Source organism: Microchirus variegatus, assembly GCF_963457635.1.
Source record: "Microchirus variegatus genome assembly, chromosome: 12".
Lineage (NCBI taxonomy): Eukaryota > Metazoa > Chordata > Actinopteri > Pleuronectiformes > Soleidae > Microchirus > Microchirus variegatus.
This window is the reverse complement of record NC_139813.1, coordinates 25483332-25501490: the sequence shown is the minus strand read 5'-3', so window position 1 is coordinate 25501490 and position 18159 is coordinate 25483332. Positions and strand designations below refer to the sequence as shown.

Sequence of the window (18159 nt, the reverse complement as noted above, 5' to 3'; positions counted from 1 at the left end):
GGGCTTCGTCGTCATCTTCATCGCCACCATCGTCAGATAGCCAGTGTGGTGAGTGTTAAAGCTAAAACTAGTTAAAGCTGCCGTACGCAAGAGCTTCACCATGACTGTGTTTTGAGGCTCCTCTCACTGTGGGAACAGCACGCGACTCCTTATATGGACATTTACACAAAACGGACTTTGCAAAATACTAAGGGTGAATTCCAATTCAAATTCGAGTCAACAAAAGAAGACAAAGGAGCCATGAGCGCCACGATCGCGGCTGTAAATCGAACACGGCTCGAAGCGACGCCACTTCAGTTGTGGTTGTAGCCGCTGTAGCACGTTAGCTCCTGCCGCAAACTCGAAGCTGCTGCCAACTAACAGTAACCATGGCACCTGCGGATTTGAGGCGACACATCGACCGAATCTCCGCTTCTCTGGAAAATATTTTGCGTTTGCGTCGTTGACGAGAAAACTAAGGTGCGTCAGCTACGGTGTGCACACGTAGCATAGCACGTGTGCATTTCATCGGGGACGTAGACGTAATTCCAATTCCTTGCTTAACCCTCAATCTCAAAAATGCTCCCTCTAGTGCAAGTGCTGTCCAGATTCTCAGAAAAATGAAGTTGAGGGCCAAGTTTAAGGGCTGCATCGCCCTCAATATTGAGATTTTCAGTGAGACCACCCTTGGGAGCAAGAGCTACCCAGAATGCATTGCGTGTTTCCACATAACAAAGATGTCACCGAAAGCAGCGAAACGAGTACGCTACAAATGAAGTGTTTTCTTTGTTAATAGAGATATAAAAACGATGAAAACCGTTGTATTATCTTAGTTTAGGCCCATATTATGGATTACTGACGTCATTGTTGCGTAACATTTATTTTTATTTACTTGTCAATAAGTCGTGGTGTGTGGTAACTGTCAGCTGAATATTTGTATGAGTATCATCTTATAACTAACTGACAACCTAATAACTTGACTGACAAACGGATCGTAATAAATAATCCTCACGTAAACGTGTTCTTCTTCTTCTTCTTTTTTTGGAGTTGACAGAATGGACGCAGCTTTTCGCGTTATTCTGCCCCCTACAGTCTGAAGGCGTATCTGCATTTAAGGGGTGTCCCGTTTCTAAGTGACAAAATAACACCTCAACACTTGGTTTTGAGGGCCAGTTAAGATAAAGGGTTGAGCTTGAGGGTTAAGATGGGAATTGGAATTGGCCCCGAGACTCGACAACGTTATGACGTTTATTAAAATAATCGCCATAAGTCATTTTTGGTCAAAATAGTTTTGTTTTTTTTGCCTAAATCATCTCCTCATGATGCCGGCCCACCGATGGTAAAATCTCCTACATCCTCAGTTAATCAGATCATGTGATTTTACCCCTTTGAGATAATGGTTTGAACTTGAAAAAATGAGTTAGTGAGCGATTATTTTAACAGGGTGACGACATTTTAAGTAAAAAAATAGACAGTTTTTAATCGTATTTTTTAGCGCTGTCAAATGTTAACCCGTCAACGTTAAAGCACGGCGCGTTTCCATGACACTGACCGCGAAAAAGACGTGCGTGACGTCATGTTTACGTGACACCCCGATCGTTAAAAAACGAGTCTCTAAAGTAACGATAAACTTTAAAAACAGACGCGCACATACGCAGTCACACAGGTACGCTGGTTATTTGCTAGCGCTGCTCTTTTTTCCGTTTAATAAAACAGACCGCTCCAGTTCGACCGTAGGCGCGCTAACCGGCGCTAAAAGGAGCTAACGCAGCTAACGGAGCTAACTGGTAAACGGCGCCGGGACTCCCGCGTCGCGGGCACGCAAAACGTGACGTCACGCGCGACGATTTTCCGGTCGGTCGTCGCGGAAACGTGTCGTGCGTTAACGTGCGTTAACCTATTGCGCAGCACTAATGTAAACATAACATTAACAGTAAACGACTGCTGTTGCTGAACTGTTACTTTGTCTGACTCACGGGGACACAGACCTAGGACAGAACAGCAGCTAACATTAGCGTCACAACGCTAGCTGGCGCTAACGCTAACGTGCTGATGAGGAATTGACTGCTGTTGTTTGGTACCCCAAGAAAAGTATTTAACTTCTATACTTCATATATATATATATATATATATATATATACATATATATATATATATACATATATATATTTTATTTTATTTTTCTTTCTTTTTTCTAAATTTATAATTTGAGTTATTTACAGTGTAAAAGTTTATACAACTTTTCTTTTTTTTAAAGTTATTAACAGTATGTTTTTGTCTTATAATGTGGGTTCTTTACAGTGTTTTTACAAGTTTTTATTGTTTTTTTAAGTTATTTACAGTACTTTATTGTTCTTTACATTTATATTTTCACATACTTTTTTTTATCTTTTCGTTCCTACAACAATATAGAGAGAAAATGTTAATTTTTACAAAAAATAATTAAACGTGAATAATCCACAGCGACCCTGTGATTAATCTTATAAAAAAATGTAATATTTCATCTTTTGAAAGCCCTATTATTAAGGTGTTGATACAGATCTAATGTGAAGACAATTCCTGTCCTGGTTAAGTGTTAAGAATGTTTGTGTCGCGTGATTACAATACTTCAAAAACATCTCCTAGCTGAGCGGCACTCTGCATTAGCTAAAGTTTAACAGATGCTGCCGCTCCCATCAAGATATATAATCATTAAGGGTTTTGGTTTATGTTTATTTATGTTTGTTTTGGACTGATGCATGTCAAGTTTAGAAATATATATGTTCCGGGAATAATATAGGTCCCAATACATCAAATGGCCAAAAAGTACATTTTATAACAGAAAATGACCAGTAAATATTATAAACTTTAAGACTTTAACTGAAATATCTGAAAATACCTCAGAAAATGACTGAGGTAGAAGTTGAAGTCACTTTAAAAAGTATCTCGTTAAGGTACAAGACCGATAATATAATATTATATAACATAATGATTTTAAGTGAGTGAAGTATTGATCGGTCTGTGGTGAGCGAAGGTGCTACGACTCAGGCGCTGGCTCTGTTGCCGTGGTAACGCGGCTAACATGATAACACACAGTCGACTCTGTGTGTGTTGTTTTTACTACACTTCCCAAACATCAACTGAAGGTTATCGTGTTGTCAGCGCTGCAGTAAAAGGATCAATCGTTATCTGCTGCTAAACCTTTGCTCCCTCTGCCGCGGCTCCTGTATGTACACATGTACTATAGGTCTGTGTACATATATATATATACACGTATACACGTATATATGTATGTATATTATACATACATATATATACACATATATATATGGAGACTCTAATCTCACCTTAACTATAACGACGACTAACCTTAACCCCAATTCTAAACCTATATATATATATATACATATACGTATATATATATATATTATCTTCTGTGTACATATATGTGTATATATATACACATATATGTACACAGACATATATAGGTTTAGAATTGGGGTTAAGGTTAATCGTCGTTATAGTTAAGGTGAGATTAGAGTTTCCATATATATATATATATGTGTGTATATATATATATATATATATGTGTGTATATATATATATATATATATACACGCATACATGTACACAGAGATATATAGGTTTAGAATTGGGGTTAAGGTTAGTCGTCGTTATAGTTAATGTGACATTAGAGTCTCCATATATATATATATATATATGTGTGTATATATATATATATATGTGTGTATATATATATATATATACACGCATACATGTACACAGAGATATATAGGTTTAGAATTGGGGTTAAGGTTAGTCGTCGTTATAGTTAATGTGACATTAGAGTCTCCATATATATATATATATATTTATGTACACAGAGATATATAGGTTTAGAATTGGGGTTAAGGTTAGTCGTCGTTATAGTTAAGGTGAGATTAGAGTCTCCATATATATATATATATGTATATATATATACATATATATATATATATACACAGAGATATATAGGTTTAGAATTGGGGTTAAGGTTAGTCGTCGTTATAGTTAATGTGACATTAGAGTCTCCATGAAATGAATGTAAGTCAATGTAATGTCCTGGAAAGTCATGTAAACCAGACTGTGTGTGTGTGTGTGTGTGTGTGTGTGTGAGTGAGTTGGACTCTGGACTCCCATTTTCAGACAAATCTCTTATCGCTTTCTTCACAAACTCATTTATTCGAAAAAACACTTGTTTCTCTTGCAGTTGTTTCCTTGTGTTGCATTGAAGTGAAAACTTTGTAAGTGTGTGTGTGTGTGTGTGTGTGTGTAGAACCTGATGATGTAAGAATTGCGTTGCTAACACAGTATCACCACTTTGACCTAAGTAACGGGTGGTCTGCTATTCAATTATTACAATATATAATAATATATAATGCGATACTTTATGACATTATTGGTAAAAAAAAAAGTCTATTACATTATCAAGTTGTGTGTGTGTGTGTCTTGAGAAACAGGAACCATGATCAGCCGTAACTTCAAGAACGTGTTGGTGGTGTCCGTCGGTTTTTTGTTCCTGTTCACGGCGTATGGAGGTCTGAAGAGTTTACAGGTAAAGCTGCTTTTATCATCTTAACCTTGGTTTAAGCGCAATTATCTTCATTCGTTTAAGGGATTTCACTGCATTTAGTTTGTACGTCTCAGTGCGTGTTTATGAAATTTTAGTTTATGTGTGTGTGTGTGTGTGTAGAGCAGTCTGAACGCAGAGGACGGGATGGGCGTGGCCTCTCTGAGCGTCATCTACGCCTCCACCATCGTCTCCTCCATGTTCCTGCCGCCCATCATGATCAAAAACCTGGGCTGTAAATGGACCATCGTGGTCAGTATGGCCTGCTTCGTCTCCTACTCCTTTGGAAACCTTTACCCGGGATGGTAATAACACTAAATTATAATAAATAATAACAAGAATCAGAAGAATCATCAGTATCAAGTCTGATGAACACGGAGGAAACACTACTGTACAAAAAAGTAGCTTAAATAGCCAAAATATTACGAGACAGAACGATTGCGAGATGTTGCCACTGACGTTTAAGAAATAAAATACTATCGTAGCGCTAAAAAGTTTGAAACACAATTCTTTGGTTGTATCTAACTGAAGTGATGAGCTAACATGGAGCTAACAGTGAGAGTTAGCAGCCGACATGAAGCTACCAGTGGGAGTTAGCAGCTGAAATGAAGCTAAAAGTGAGAGTTAGCAGCCGAAATGAAGCAAACAGTGAGAGTTAGCAGCCGACATGAAGCTAACAGTGGGAGTTAGCAGCTGAAATGAAGCGAACAGTGGGAGTTAGCAGCCGACATGAAGCTACCAGTGAGAGTAACATGAAGCGAAGAGTGAAAGTTAGCAGCCAACATGAAGCTACCAGTGGGAGTTAGCAGCTGAAATGAAGCTAAAAGTGAGAGTTAGCAGCCGACATGAAGCGAACAGTGGGAGTTAGCAGCCGACATGAAGCTACCAGTGAGAGTTAGCAGCCGACATGAAGCGAACAGTGGGAGTTAGCAGCCGACATGAAGCCAACAGTGGGAGTTAGCAGCCGACATGAAGCTAACAATGGGAGTTAGAAGCTGAAATGAAGCTACCAGTGAGAGTGAGAAGCCGACATGAAGCTAACAGTGAGAGTTAGCAGCCGACATGGAAGCCAACAGTGGGAGTTGGCAGCCAACATGAAGCTACCAGTGAGAGTTAGCAGCCAACATGAAGCTACCAGTGAGAGTAACATGAAGCTAACAGTGAAAGTAAGCAGCCGACATGAAGCGAACAGTGGGAGTTAGCAGCCGACATGAAGCTACCAGTGAGAGTAACATGAAGCTAACAGTGAGAGTTAGCAGCCGACATGACGCTAACAGTAGGAGTTAGCAGCCGACATGAAGCTAACAGTGAGAGTTAGCAGCCGACATGAAGCTAACAGTGGGAGTTAGCAGCCGACATGAAGCTAACTGTAAGAGTTATCAGCCGACACGAAGCTAACAGTGGGAGTTAGCAGCCGACATGAAGCTAACAGTTCAATTGCTACTTGCAGGTGTTTCCATTGAACGGTGTTTTGCGAACTGGTCATGTGACTGATATTCTGTCCCCTGGTGGTCTAAAACCATCTTAGCATGTAGCTCAAACTTAAAGGTGCATTATGTAATAAATCTAAAGCAACTGACCATAAAATCCTCCTAATATGTCACAGAGACTCAGGAATAATGTTCATATAACAAACTGAACTCACCAACAACAACAGTACAGACAAAATATTTGCATTTAAAAAAATGTTTTGCAGACTGCAAATCATGTTTATGTTTTGAAATCATGTTTTGGCATGTGGCGCCACCTACCGCCGTCTACCAATCATTGCAGTCAGTAGAGTCTCAGCTGCCGAGCAACCACGGGTTGCCAGTTACGTTAGAAAACGAAACCTAAAAGACCTCGGTATTTTGAATTTGAATGTAGTAACCGTTTTGGGCCACATTCTTACATATGGCGCCTTTAATGTTTATCGGTTATTGCCGTTTGTTCATTAAGTACAAAGGTCAATATTCTCCGCCTCCCGCAGGTACACCCTCATCCCCACCTCGGTGGTCCAGGGTCTGGGTGGCGCCCCCCTGTGGACGGCCAAAAGCACCTACCTGACCATATCCGGTAACGCCTACGCGGCCAGCGTGGGCAAAAAGGGCTCCGACGTCATCAACCGCTACATCGGCGTCTTCTTCTCCCTCTTTCAGTCGTCGGGCGTTTGGGGAAACCTCATGTCGTCGCTCATCTTCGGACAAGACACAAATATCGGTAAGAATCGCAACGAGTTGGTCTGGGGTCTGAATTTCAGGCGCCCCCTAGTGGCAGTCAAAGTGTATTTGATAGCTCTTCAAAAAGAAATGTATTGGAAGCATATGACATCGTGACCCTTCCAGGGGAAAATGAAACGAAAGTTTTCTAATTTGACCTTTTTTCCTGGTTTCCATGACAATAATGAGTCGTCTAATCAAACATGTAACGTATTAAATGTTATTCTTGTGTTTTCTGACAGCAAACATCACAGCGGAGCAGCTTCAGTTTTGCGGAGCAGGCGACTGCGGCCTGAACCTCAACGCCAGCGGCACGAGCAACAAACCTTCACAGAACCTGGTGTTGACGCTCGTCGGCTGCTACATCGGTAACGCCGCCATATCTTCAGTGTTAGCACTGTTGAAATCACATGGATTTAATAATATAATAATATATGGGTCAATGACAAATAAAGCTTCTAAAAAGGTATTTTTAAAAAGTATTTTCAAAATAGATGTAATGCAAATTTTTGAGTCCAGTGTTTGAACATTTCTCATATATTGAATAACTAATTTTACTAATTTTTTAAAAGTATTTTTAACTTCACAACAAAAAAAATGTCAGGTGGCACAACCAACTATTTATAAAAATATGGAAACATTAGGAAAGTTTGCACCAATATGAAATTATACAAACAACTATTATATACAGTACGGGAAAAAAAATCACCATTTATACAGCAAAAATGTTACAAATTAGCTAATAATTTAAATACATGTCATGAATTATTATCAATATAAATATAAATATAGAAAAAAATATATATTTTATATACTTTTCTCACTGAATAATCAAGAATAATCCCAGTGTCAATCCTGGTCACTTCAATTGTGATTACTTTAATGACAATGAAAGCTAGATAGCTAGCTAGAGCTTTGGGTTAAGGAGATAACCCCAGGTCTCTGAAACACAAGTGAGTTCAAATTAACTTTAGGTTAAGGAGATAACCCCGGTTCTCTGAAACATGAGTGAGTTGAAACAAACTTCAGGTTAAGGAGCTAACCCTGGTTCTCTGTAGCATAATACGTTTCTGCAACCTCTGCCTGACCTCAGGTGTGAAGGTAAATCTGGGACGTTAGCGACATTAGCAGTGTTTTAGCGACAGACGTTACGTACAGGAGCTTTAAAGATGACAGTACCTGTGAGTTGTGGCTCTTCAGCGCCCCCCTCTGTCGGCCTGTGGTTCCAGGCGTGGGTCTGCTGGCCATGCTCATCGTCGCCACGTTCCTGGACAACATTGACCGCGAACAGGCCACCGAGTTCCGCCGGGACCGCGAGCCGCTCCGTCACACGTTCCTGGCCACGTTCCGGCTCCTGAAGGACTGGAGGCTGCTGGTGCTGATCCCTCTGATGTTCTACTTCGGCTTTCAACAGGCCTTCCTCTTAGGAGAGTTCACCAACGTGACTAGAACACACCAACATCTACACACTCCATCCAAATATCAACCGAGTACAAATACTTTGCTACTGTACTACTGCTACGGTGTTTCTACGCTCTTAGAAATAAAAGTGCCAAGTAGATAGTAGAAGTAGATCATACAAGGTTCTCAGGCTTGTCCTCATAGGAGAACCCTTTTTGGCTTCAGGTAGAACCTTTTATTGAAGAATCTTCAATAAAAGGGTCTACCTGGAGCCTACCTGGAACCCTTTTGGAGGGTTCCACCAAGAACCCTTTATTCAGGAAAGGTTTTTTCAGAAGCAAATGGTTCCAGGTAGAACCTCAGCCCTTGTAGAAGGACTGTTTTGGAACCCTTATTTCTAAGTGTCCAGAGTCTCTGGAGGCCATAGCCAAACACCTCAATCTGGTGTTAGCCAGGCGAACTGGACACTCTGATGTTTCTCCAAGAGCAGTTCAATAAATATGACATACCTCGTGGATGCACTGTACTTACTAAGCAGCAGAGGGGGAATTGGTCTTGCATCCAGAGGGTTGCTGGTTCAAATCCTCACCAAGTCAATGTTTAAGGTACCCCTGAGCAAGGTACCCATTCCTTGTTGTCCATTGTGAATTGAACACTCTAAATTGGGGGGGTGAGCCACATCCAATAAACCCCTAGTGTCAGTCGAAAGCCTGGATAAATGGGAGGGTTGTCCACGGTAGAGCGCCCCCTAGAAGAAGATTTCATTCATTGAGAGAAACTCTTGCGTTACGTACTGAATGCGTACACTTAATTGGCGCGTCTCCTCCGCAGAACTACGCCACATGTGCGTTGGGGATCCACTACGTCGGCTTCGTCATGATGTGTTTCGCCGCCACCAACTCTCTGTGCTCGTTCCTCTTCGGGAGAATGGCTCAGTACGTCGGCAGAGCGACGCTCTTCGTCCTGGGTAAGAATCTCTCTCTGACCTGATCTGCTAACGCGGAACGCCGGTTTCACTGACTCCGGTTTTGACCGTTGACCGTGTCGTGTTTTCAGCGGCGGTCATCAACTTCTCCTGCGTCATCGCCCTCCTGTTCTGGAGGCCCGACCCTGAGCAGCTGCCCGTCTTCTTCGTGTTTCCCGCTCTGTGGGGAATGGCGGACGCGATCTGGCAAACGCAGACCAACGGTAAGAAACTCCCATCCGGCCACCTGGTGCTCCGATAAACCTAGATTCAACCGAGTGGTGCAGTTCGGTTCCAGGGTCAAAACGTTGAAGGGTTTCTGAAAAAACAACCGATCAATGCTGTCCCAGTTTTTGACAACCTTCTGTTGAAGTACCAAAAACGGTGGTCCGGCTACCTGAGGGCGGAGCTACAGACACTGGTGTCTGTAGATTTGTTGTTTGTCGAGAAAATGTTTTTTACGCTATCTCTTTGTTTACAGCGTCTTTGTTCTTCTTCTTAGTGGATTTTATTGGTATTGCGCCAAGTATTGCGCCAAGTTTTGCGCCAAGTTTTGCGCCAAGTCTTGCGCCGAGTCTTGCGCCGAATCTTGCGCCGAGTCTTGCGCCGAGTTTTGCGCCGAGTTTTGCGCCAAGTTTTGCGCCAAGTTTTTCGCCAAGTTTTGCACCAAGTTTTGCGGCGCAATACCACAAACCACGTTTAAAAACTAAAGCAATAAAAACCTGAACCTGGTCTTTTTCTGTCTCGCAGCAATTTACGCGGTCCTTTTCCCACGGGACAAGGAGGCGGCGTTCGCCAACTACTACATGTGGGAGTCTGTGGGCTTCGTCGTCGCCTTCGCCTACAGCACGTTCATCTGTCTGGAGTATAAACTGTACATCCTGCTGGCCGTTCTGCTGCTCACCATGGTCACGTACCCCATCGTGGAGTATCACGAGTACAAGAATCCCACGCAGTGTGTCCGACAGAGCGACTACGCCGGTCACAAGAAGACCAACAAAGAAGACGACGGCGGGACTGTTGTTTGATACTGATGTTTTTGTGTTAAACCTAATTATGAACTTTTCTAAGATTTTAGTACTTTTTTCTCAAATCCGTGTCCTGCTGGACATCAATGGGATACAGGGTTCACACGGGTCCTTGAAAGTTTTGGAATTTGGGTGAATGCAATAGCTTTATTTGTATTTTCATGTACGTATATCACCTTAACGTGTTATTGTATATTTAAATATTCAATTTTTATTGTAATTGTAATATTTGAAGTATTTTGACAAAAATTAAAGACTTGTATCAGCTGTATTGTAAGATGGTGCTAAAGTGGATTAGCAAAAACAAACCAAAAAACTGCCGTGCATGTCAGAAATGTGCTAACGTGAGCAAACTCTTTCACGTCGGTATGTTTTATTTTTTGCACACTTGACGTAAAAATTTAGTCGACAATGGGACTAACAACAGCTACATGCTAACGCCAAAATGCCAAATGGGGCGGTTACCTAATCGTTTGCTAGCTTGACATCTTGCTGGCTAAATTGCTTGCTAGCTTGACATTTGATAGATAGATAGATAGATAGATAGATAGATAGATAGATAGATAGATAGATAGATAGATAGATAGATAGATAGATAGATAGATAGATAGATAGATAGATAGATGGCTTGACATTAGATACATAACTTGTGAGTTAGATATCTAGCTAAGTCGCTTGCTAGCTAAATCATTTGCTATCTTGACATTAGATGGGAGATAGATTGGGAGACTTTTAAGGGCTTTTTCGGGGGCTTAGGTAAGGGGACATGAGAATGTGTGTGTGTGTGTGTGTGTGTGTGTTTGTGTGTGTGTGGTTAGGATGAGGTTAAAGTTAAGGTTTAGTCGTAGTTATGGTAAAGGTGAAATTAGAGTCTCCAGGAAAGTAATTTAAGTCAATGTTATGTCCTGGAAAGTCATGTAAACCAGACTCTGTGAATGTGTGTGTGTATGTGTGTGAATGTGTGAATGTGTGTGTGTGTGTGTGTGTGTGCGTGTGTGTGTGCGTGTGCGTGTGCGTGTTGGACTCTGGACTCCGTTTAGGGAAAATCTCTTATCACTTTCTTCACGAGCTCAGCTCATTTATCCAAAAACACTTTGAAAATCAGTCGTTTCTCTTGCAGTGATTTCCTTGTGTTGCATTTAAGTCAAAAGTGTGTTTGTGTGTGTGTGTGTGTGTTTGTGTGCGTGTGTGAACCATGATCAGCCGTAACTTCAAGAACGTGTTGGTGGTGTCCGTCGGTTTTTTGTTCCTGTTCACGGCGTTTGGAAGTCTGCAGAGTTTACAGGTAAAGCTGCTTTTATCGTCTTAACCTTGGTTTAATTCGCTACATTGTCAAGAGTGCAATTATCGTACATTATAAGATATATATTATGTTGTTTTTCCAATTGTAAAGACTCATTTTATGAGAAAATAAATGCACAAGAGGTTTTAATTACATTAAGAATTGCTGCCGTGTCCATGTGCAACAATGTGAAGCTTTCATGTGCAATAAAAATAAAATACTTTATTTTTGTTTGTGTGACAAATTTTCTTGTGTATTTTTAAAGATTAAAATAAGGCCTTTCATACTTTCATGTAGGTGCATGAACATTTTTACACTTTTTTCTAATTCTTTCTCATTTCCAAATGTAAACATCACTCTTTTTTTTTGCAAAATAATCATAAAAAGTGTTGGAATAAAACAAATTTCTGTTTCTAGTTAAACACAACGGAGCGATAAACACGATCGAATCCAAACGTCTCAGTGCGTCTGTATGAAAATATTTATTTTAGTGTAAACTGATGTGTTTGTGTGTGTGTGTGTGTGTGTGTGTGTGTGTGTAGAGCAGTCTGAACGCAGAGGAGGGGATGGGCGTGGCCTCTCTGAGCGTCATCTACGCCTCCATCATCGTCTCCTCCATGTTCCTGCCGCCCATCATGATCAAAAACTTGGGCTGTAAATGGACCATCGTGGTCAGTATGGCCTGCTACGTCTCCTACTCCTTTGGAAACCTTTACCCGGGATGGTAATGACACTAAATTATAATAAATAATAACAAGAATCAGAAGAATCATCAGTATCAAGTCATTTGAAAAATGCTAAAAAATACTCCCTTAAATCTGACTAAGTGATGTGCACACGGTCTACAGCCATGGTTCTCAAACTGTGGTGCATGTTCCTCTGGTGGTACACGGAGGAACATCAGAAACACTACTGTACAAAAATTAAATAGCCAAAATATTATGAGACCGAACGACTGCGAGATGTTGCCACTGACATTTAAGAAATAAAATACTATCGTAGCGCTAAAATGTTTGAAACATGATTCTTTAGCAGCCAACATGAAGCTAACAGTGGGAGTTAGCAGCCAACATGAAGCTACCAGTGAGAGTTAACAGCCAACATGAAGCTAACAGTGAGAGTTAGCAGCCGACATGAAGCTAACAGTGAGAGTTAGCAGCCAACATGAGGCTAACAGTGAGAGTTAGCAGCCGACATGAAGCTACCAGTGACAGTTAGCAGCCGACATGAAGCGAACAGTGGGAGTTAGCAGCCGACATGAAGCTAAAAGTGAGAGTTAGCAGTCAACATGAAGCTAACAGTGAGAGTTAGCAGCCAACATGAGGCTAACAGTGAGAGTTAACAGCCGACATGAAGCTAACCGTGAAAAATAGCAGCCAAAATGAAGCTAACCGTGAAAGATAGCAGCCAACATGAAGCTAACCGTGAAAGATAGCAGCCAACATGAAGCTAACAGTGAGAGTTAGCAGCCAACATGAAGCTAACAGTGAGAGTTAGCAGCCAACATGAAGCTAACCGTGAAAGATAGTAGCCAACATGAAGCTAACAGTGAGAGTTAGCAGCCGACATGAAGCTAACTGTGAGAGTTAGCAGCCAACATTAAGCTAACCGTGAAATATAGCATCCAAAATGAAGCTAACTGTGAAATATAGCAGCCAACATGAAGCTAACAGTGTGAGTTAGCAGCCGACATGAAGCTGTGAGAGTTAGCAGCCAACACAAAGCTAACAGTGTGAGTTAGCAGCCGACATGAAGCTAACAGTGAGAGTTAGCAGCCAACATGAAGCTAACAGTGAGAGTTAGCAGCCAACATGAAGCTACCAGTGAGAGTAACATAAAGCTAACAGTGAGAGTTAGCAGCCAACATGAAGCTAACACTACAATTGCTACTTGCAGGTGTTTCCATTGAAGGGTTTTTTGCGAACTGGTCACATGACTGATATTCTGTCCCCTGGTGGTTTAAAACCATCTAAGCATGTAGCTCAAAATTAATGTTTATTGCCGTTTGTTCATTTAGTACAAAGATCAATATTCTCCTTTTCTCGCAGGTACACCCTGATCCCCACCTCGATGGTCCTGGGTCTGGGTGGCGCCCCCCTGTGGTCGGCCAAATGCACCTACCTGACCATATCCGGTAACGCCTACGCGGCCAGCGTGGGCAAAAAGGGCTCCGACGTCATCAACCAGTACTTCGGCGTCTTCTTCTTCATCTTTCAGTCGTCGGGCGTTTGGGGAAACCTCATGTCGTCGCTCATCTTCGGACAAGACACAAATATCGGTAAGAAGAAAGAATCGCAAAGAGTTGGTTGTGATGGAAATTAACCGCTTAGGTCTGAAATTATTAGATATTTATCGTAGCTTTAAAAAAAAAATTCTCATCATTTCCTGCTTACTTTTAATAAACACGGTTTACAGTTTGTGACGGGGGCGGAGCTTTGACCAGAGCGCCAATGAGATTAAAAATCGATTTAAAAAATTGTGCCGCGCTAATCTACTCTACTCTGAATTGTTAAAAAAACAAAACACTACTTCTTGGATTTTGGGGCTAGCGCTTCAAAGATGAGGTTTGTTTAAAGTATAGCCCGCTATTGCTAAATTTCCCACACTAACAAAAGTGTTTTGTCTAATGCTAAACGTTTGATGCTAACGTTAGAGCCGTCTGTCCGCACTCTACTTTTGTTTGTTTTGTAAGTAAGCTTTCCGAAATTTGCTTACAACTTCTAAACGCTAACAGATGCAGAGGAAACGGGTGAGCTAACGTTGCTAACGTTAGAAATACAAGAAAAAAACGGGGGCATGGGTGTGCTGCTATCGCTAGCTCTTCAACACCTACTTCCATATTACCGTACTTTAGATACCGTTATTCAACATTGTGTTTGGGGCGGAGCTTTAACCTTTAAACAATTAAAGGTCCTGCATTACGCGAAACTAACAAAATTTCAAAATAAAATTTAAAATACAACTTTTGTTGAGGTTTGTTTTTGGCATTTTGTCAAAGCTACGATTGCTATCTTTTATCTATCGTTATCTCACCTGTGACGTCAAAGTCTCTCGCAGGTGGAAAATAACGACGTTAATCTGCGGGAAGAGACATCGTAGAGACATCGTTAGCGTTTACGAGGAAAACCTGGACGACTCATGTTGAGCTGGTGAAAATAAAAGCCTTTAAAAGAAACGTTAAAGTTTTAAAAAACAAAGTCACTTAAATCTAAAAATATACACATACACATATCTCTATAATTTATTTTATTTTTTATCTCTATTTTTATCTGTTTTTTTTGCTGTGCGGGACTTAAAATTGTGCTATATAAATAAAGGATTGGATTGGATATATACATATATATATATATATACATATATATATGTATATATACATATATATATATATATATATGTATATATATATATATATATATACATATATATACATATACATATATATATGTATATATATATATATATATAGGCAGGGTATACATCTAAAATGTGTATCTGTAAGCTTCAAAAAACTAATGTTAACTCATGTTAGAACATGATAACAAGGAAACCCAGTTTTTAAATTGAAATTGAGATGCAGGCGCCCCCTAGTGGCAGTCAAAGTGTATTTGAAAGCATTATTTATTTTTTTATTTTTTTATTTTAAATTCAGTTATTGGGTTCAGTTCAGGTGAAGTGGAAAACTGGGGCGTGAACCAAGTAGATATGACATCATCACCTGCCTATGATATGATTTTTATTGGCAATGATGATCCACAGGTTATCAGCTGCAAAGATAACGAGCACCAACCAAAAAACAGTGCATTTCCTTATGTGCTGCTTTATTTTATCTTTTTATTTCCTTTTTCAAATGTTAACGCTGAGTTTTCACTTTTCAAAACAGTTAAAACCACAAAGCAGGACACTGTACTGTGTTATGTAGTTTTTACGGCACTCTATAAAGGTTTTATTAAAACTTTAAAGCTTTCTATTATTTTGACCTTTCTTCCTGGTTTCCATGACAACGGTGTGTCGTCTGATCAAACATGTGACGTATTTGTTTAAATGATATATATAAATATATATTATTCTTGTGTTTTCTGACAGCAAACATCACAGCGGAGCAGCTTCAGTTTTGCGGAGCAGGCGACTGCGGCCTGAACATCAACGCCAGCGGCACGAGCAACAAACCGTCACATAATCTGGTGTTGACGCTCGTCGGCTGCTACATCGGTAAACGCCGCTATCTCATCTCTGTTAGCTAATACTTTAAATTAATATTTATGAAAAAGAAATATAAAAAATACACGGAATAATTAAGAATAATCACAGTGTCAATCCTGGTCACTGTCATTGTGATTCACTGAAAGCTAACTAGCTAGCTAGCTAGAACTTTAGGTTAAGGAGATAACCCCGGTTCTCTGAAAACAAATGTTGAAAGATAACTTTAGGTTAAGGAGGTAACCACAGTTCTCTGAAACATGAATAAGTTAAAAGGAACGTTAGGTTCAGGAGATAACCCCGGTTCTCTGAAAACAAATGTTAAACTAGAACTTTGGGTTAAGGAGGTAACCCTGGTTCTCTGAAGCGCTAATAAGTTGAAAATAACTAGGTTAAGAAGATAACCCCGGTTCTCTGAAACATACGGAGCCTACTCCTTTCAGTAACCTCTGCCTGACCTCAGGTGCAAAGTTAAATCTGGGACGTTAGCGACATTAGCGGTGCGTTAGCGACAGAAGTGACATACAGGAGCTTTAAAGATAGACAGTACCAGTGACTTGTGGCTCTTCAGCGCCCCCTCTGTCGTCCTGTGGTTCCAGGCGTGGGTCTGCTGGCCATGCTCATCGTCGCCGTGTTCCTGGACAACATTGACCGCGAACAGGCCACCGAGTTCCGCGGGAACCGCGAGCCGCTCTGTCACACGTTCCTGGCCACGTTCCGGCTCCTGAAGGACTGGAGGCTGCTGGTGCTAATCCCGCTGACGCTCTACAGCGGCTTTGAGCAGAGCTTCCTCTCAGGAGAGTACACCAAGGTGACTGGAACATACCAACATCCAAATATCAACTGCGTACAAATACTTTGCTACTGTACTACTGTACTACTACTGTGTTTCTAGAGTCACTGGGGGCCATAGCCAAACACCTCAATCTGGTGTTAGCCAAAGCTAACTGGACGTTCCAATGTTTCTCCAAGATCAGTTAAATAAATGCCCCGTGTTTGCCTTGTTGATATACTCACTAAGCAGCAGAAGGGAATTGGGCTCGCATCCAGAGGGTTGCCAGTTTAAATCCCCACCAGGTCAAAGGTTGCGGTACCCTTGAGCTAGGTGCCCAATCCTGGTGAGCCACATCCAGTGAACTCCTCGTGTCAGTCCCAAGCCTGGATAAATGGAAGGGTCGTCCACTGTAGAGCGCCCCCTAGAAGAAGACGAGCAAATACCACCTTTGAACTTACTGTATTTCATTCATTGAGAGAAACTCTTGCGTTACGTACTGAATGCGTACACTTACTTGCCGCGTCTCCTCCGCAGAACTACGCCACATGTGCGTTGGGGATCCACTACGTCGGCTTCGTCATGATGTGTTTCGCCGCCACCAACTCTCTGTGCTCGTTCCTCTTCGGGAGAATGGCTCAGTACGTCGGCAGAGCGACGCTCTTCGTCCTGGGTAAGAATCTCTCTCTGATCTGATAACGTGGAACGCCGGTTTCACTGACTCCGGTTTTGAACCGTTGATCGTGTCGTGTTTTCAGCGGCGGTCATCAACTTCTCCTGCATCATCGCCCTCCTGTTCTGGAGGCCCGACCCTGAGCAGCTGCCCGTCTTCTTCGTGTTTCCCGCTCTGTGGGGAATGGCGGACGCTATCTGGCAAACGCAGACCAACGGTAAGAAACTCCCATCCGGCCACCTGGCGCTCCGATAAACCTCGATTCAACCGAGTGGTGCAGTTCGCTTCCAGGGTCAAAACGTTGAAGGGTTTCTGAAAAAACAACCGATCAATGCTGTCCCAGTTTTTGACAACCTTCTGTTGAAGTACCAAAAACGGTTGTCCGGCTACCTGAGGGCGGAGCTACAGACACTGCCGTCTGTAGATCTGTCGTTGGAGAAAATGTTTTTTACGTCATCTCTTTGTTTAAAGTGTCTTGTTCTTCTTCTTCTTAGTGGATTTTATTGGTATTGCGCCAAGTTTTGCGCCAAGTTTTGCACCAAGTTTTGCGCCAAGTTTTGCACCAAGTTTGTGGCGCAATACCACAAACCACGTTTAAAAACTAAAGCAATAAAAAAACCTGAACCTGGTCTTTTTCTGTCTCGCAGCAATTTACGGGGTCCTGTTCTCACGGGACAAGGAGGCGGCGTTCGCCAACTACCGCATGTGGGAGTCTGTGGGATTCGTCGTCGCCTTCGCCTACAGCACGTTCATCTGTCTGGAGTATAAACTGTACATCCTGCTGGCCGTTCTGCTGCTCACCATGGTCACGTACCCCATCGTGGAGTATCACGAGTACAAGAATCCCACGCAGTGTGTCCGAAAGAGCGACGGTCACAAGGAGACCAACAAAGAAGACGACGGCTTTGTTGACCAAACGCAAATGTAGAGACAACATTTTTAGCATTTTCTAAGAATCCTGATTCTGCCGCTTTATTGTTAATCAGGTGTTTGATCCATCCATCCAGCCATTATCTACCGCTGTGCCGATTTCAGCTGACATTGGGCGATTGGCGGGGGTTCACCCTGGACAGTTCG

At 41.7% G+C, this 18159-nt stretch overlaps 2 protein-coding genes across 2 annotated transcripts; both read left to right on the top strand.

Annotated features, from left to right (window-relative positions):
* Nucleotides 1-4462: 4462 nt before the first annotated feature.
* Nucleotides 4463-10158, top strand: LOC310934826 (protein unc-93 homolog A-like; the record flags this gene model as incomplete). Its single annotated transcript, XM_083898624.1, has 8 exons — nucleotides 4463-4552; nucleotides 4691-4872; nucleotides 6537-6766; nucleotides 7008-7133; nucleotides 7995-8206; nucleotides 8998-9133; nucleotides 9223-9354; nucleotides 9881-10158. 8 exons carry the CDS (start codon nucleotides 4463-4465, stop codon nucleotides 10156-10158), a joined length of 1386 nt encoding a protein of 461 aa, XP_083754750.1.
* Nucleotides 10159-11353: 1195 nt separating this feature from the next.
* Nucleotides 11354-18010, top strand: LOC310934825 (protein unc-93 homolog A-like; the record flags this gene model as incomplete). The annotated part of the gene is made up of 8 exons (XM_083898623.1): nucleotides 11354-11443; nucleotides 11983-12164; nucleotides 13489-13718; nucleotides 15524-15649; nucleotides 16237-16448; nucleotides 16947-17082; nucleotides 17168-17299; nucleotides 17730-18010. The coding sequence occupies 8 exons, from the start codon at nucleotides 11354-11356 to the stop codon at nucleotides 18008-18010; spliced, it is 1389 nt and encodes a 462-aa protein (XP_083754749.1).
* Between the last annotated feature and the right edge of the window lie 149 nt (nucleotides 18011-18159).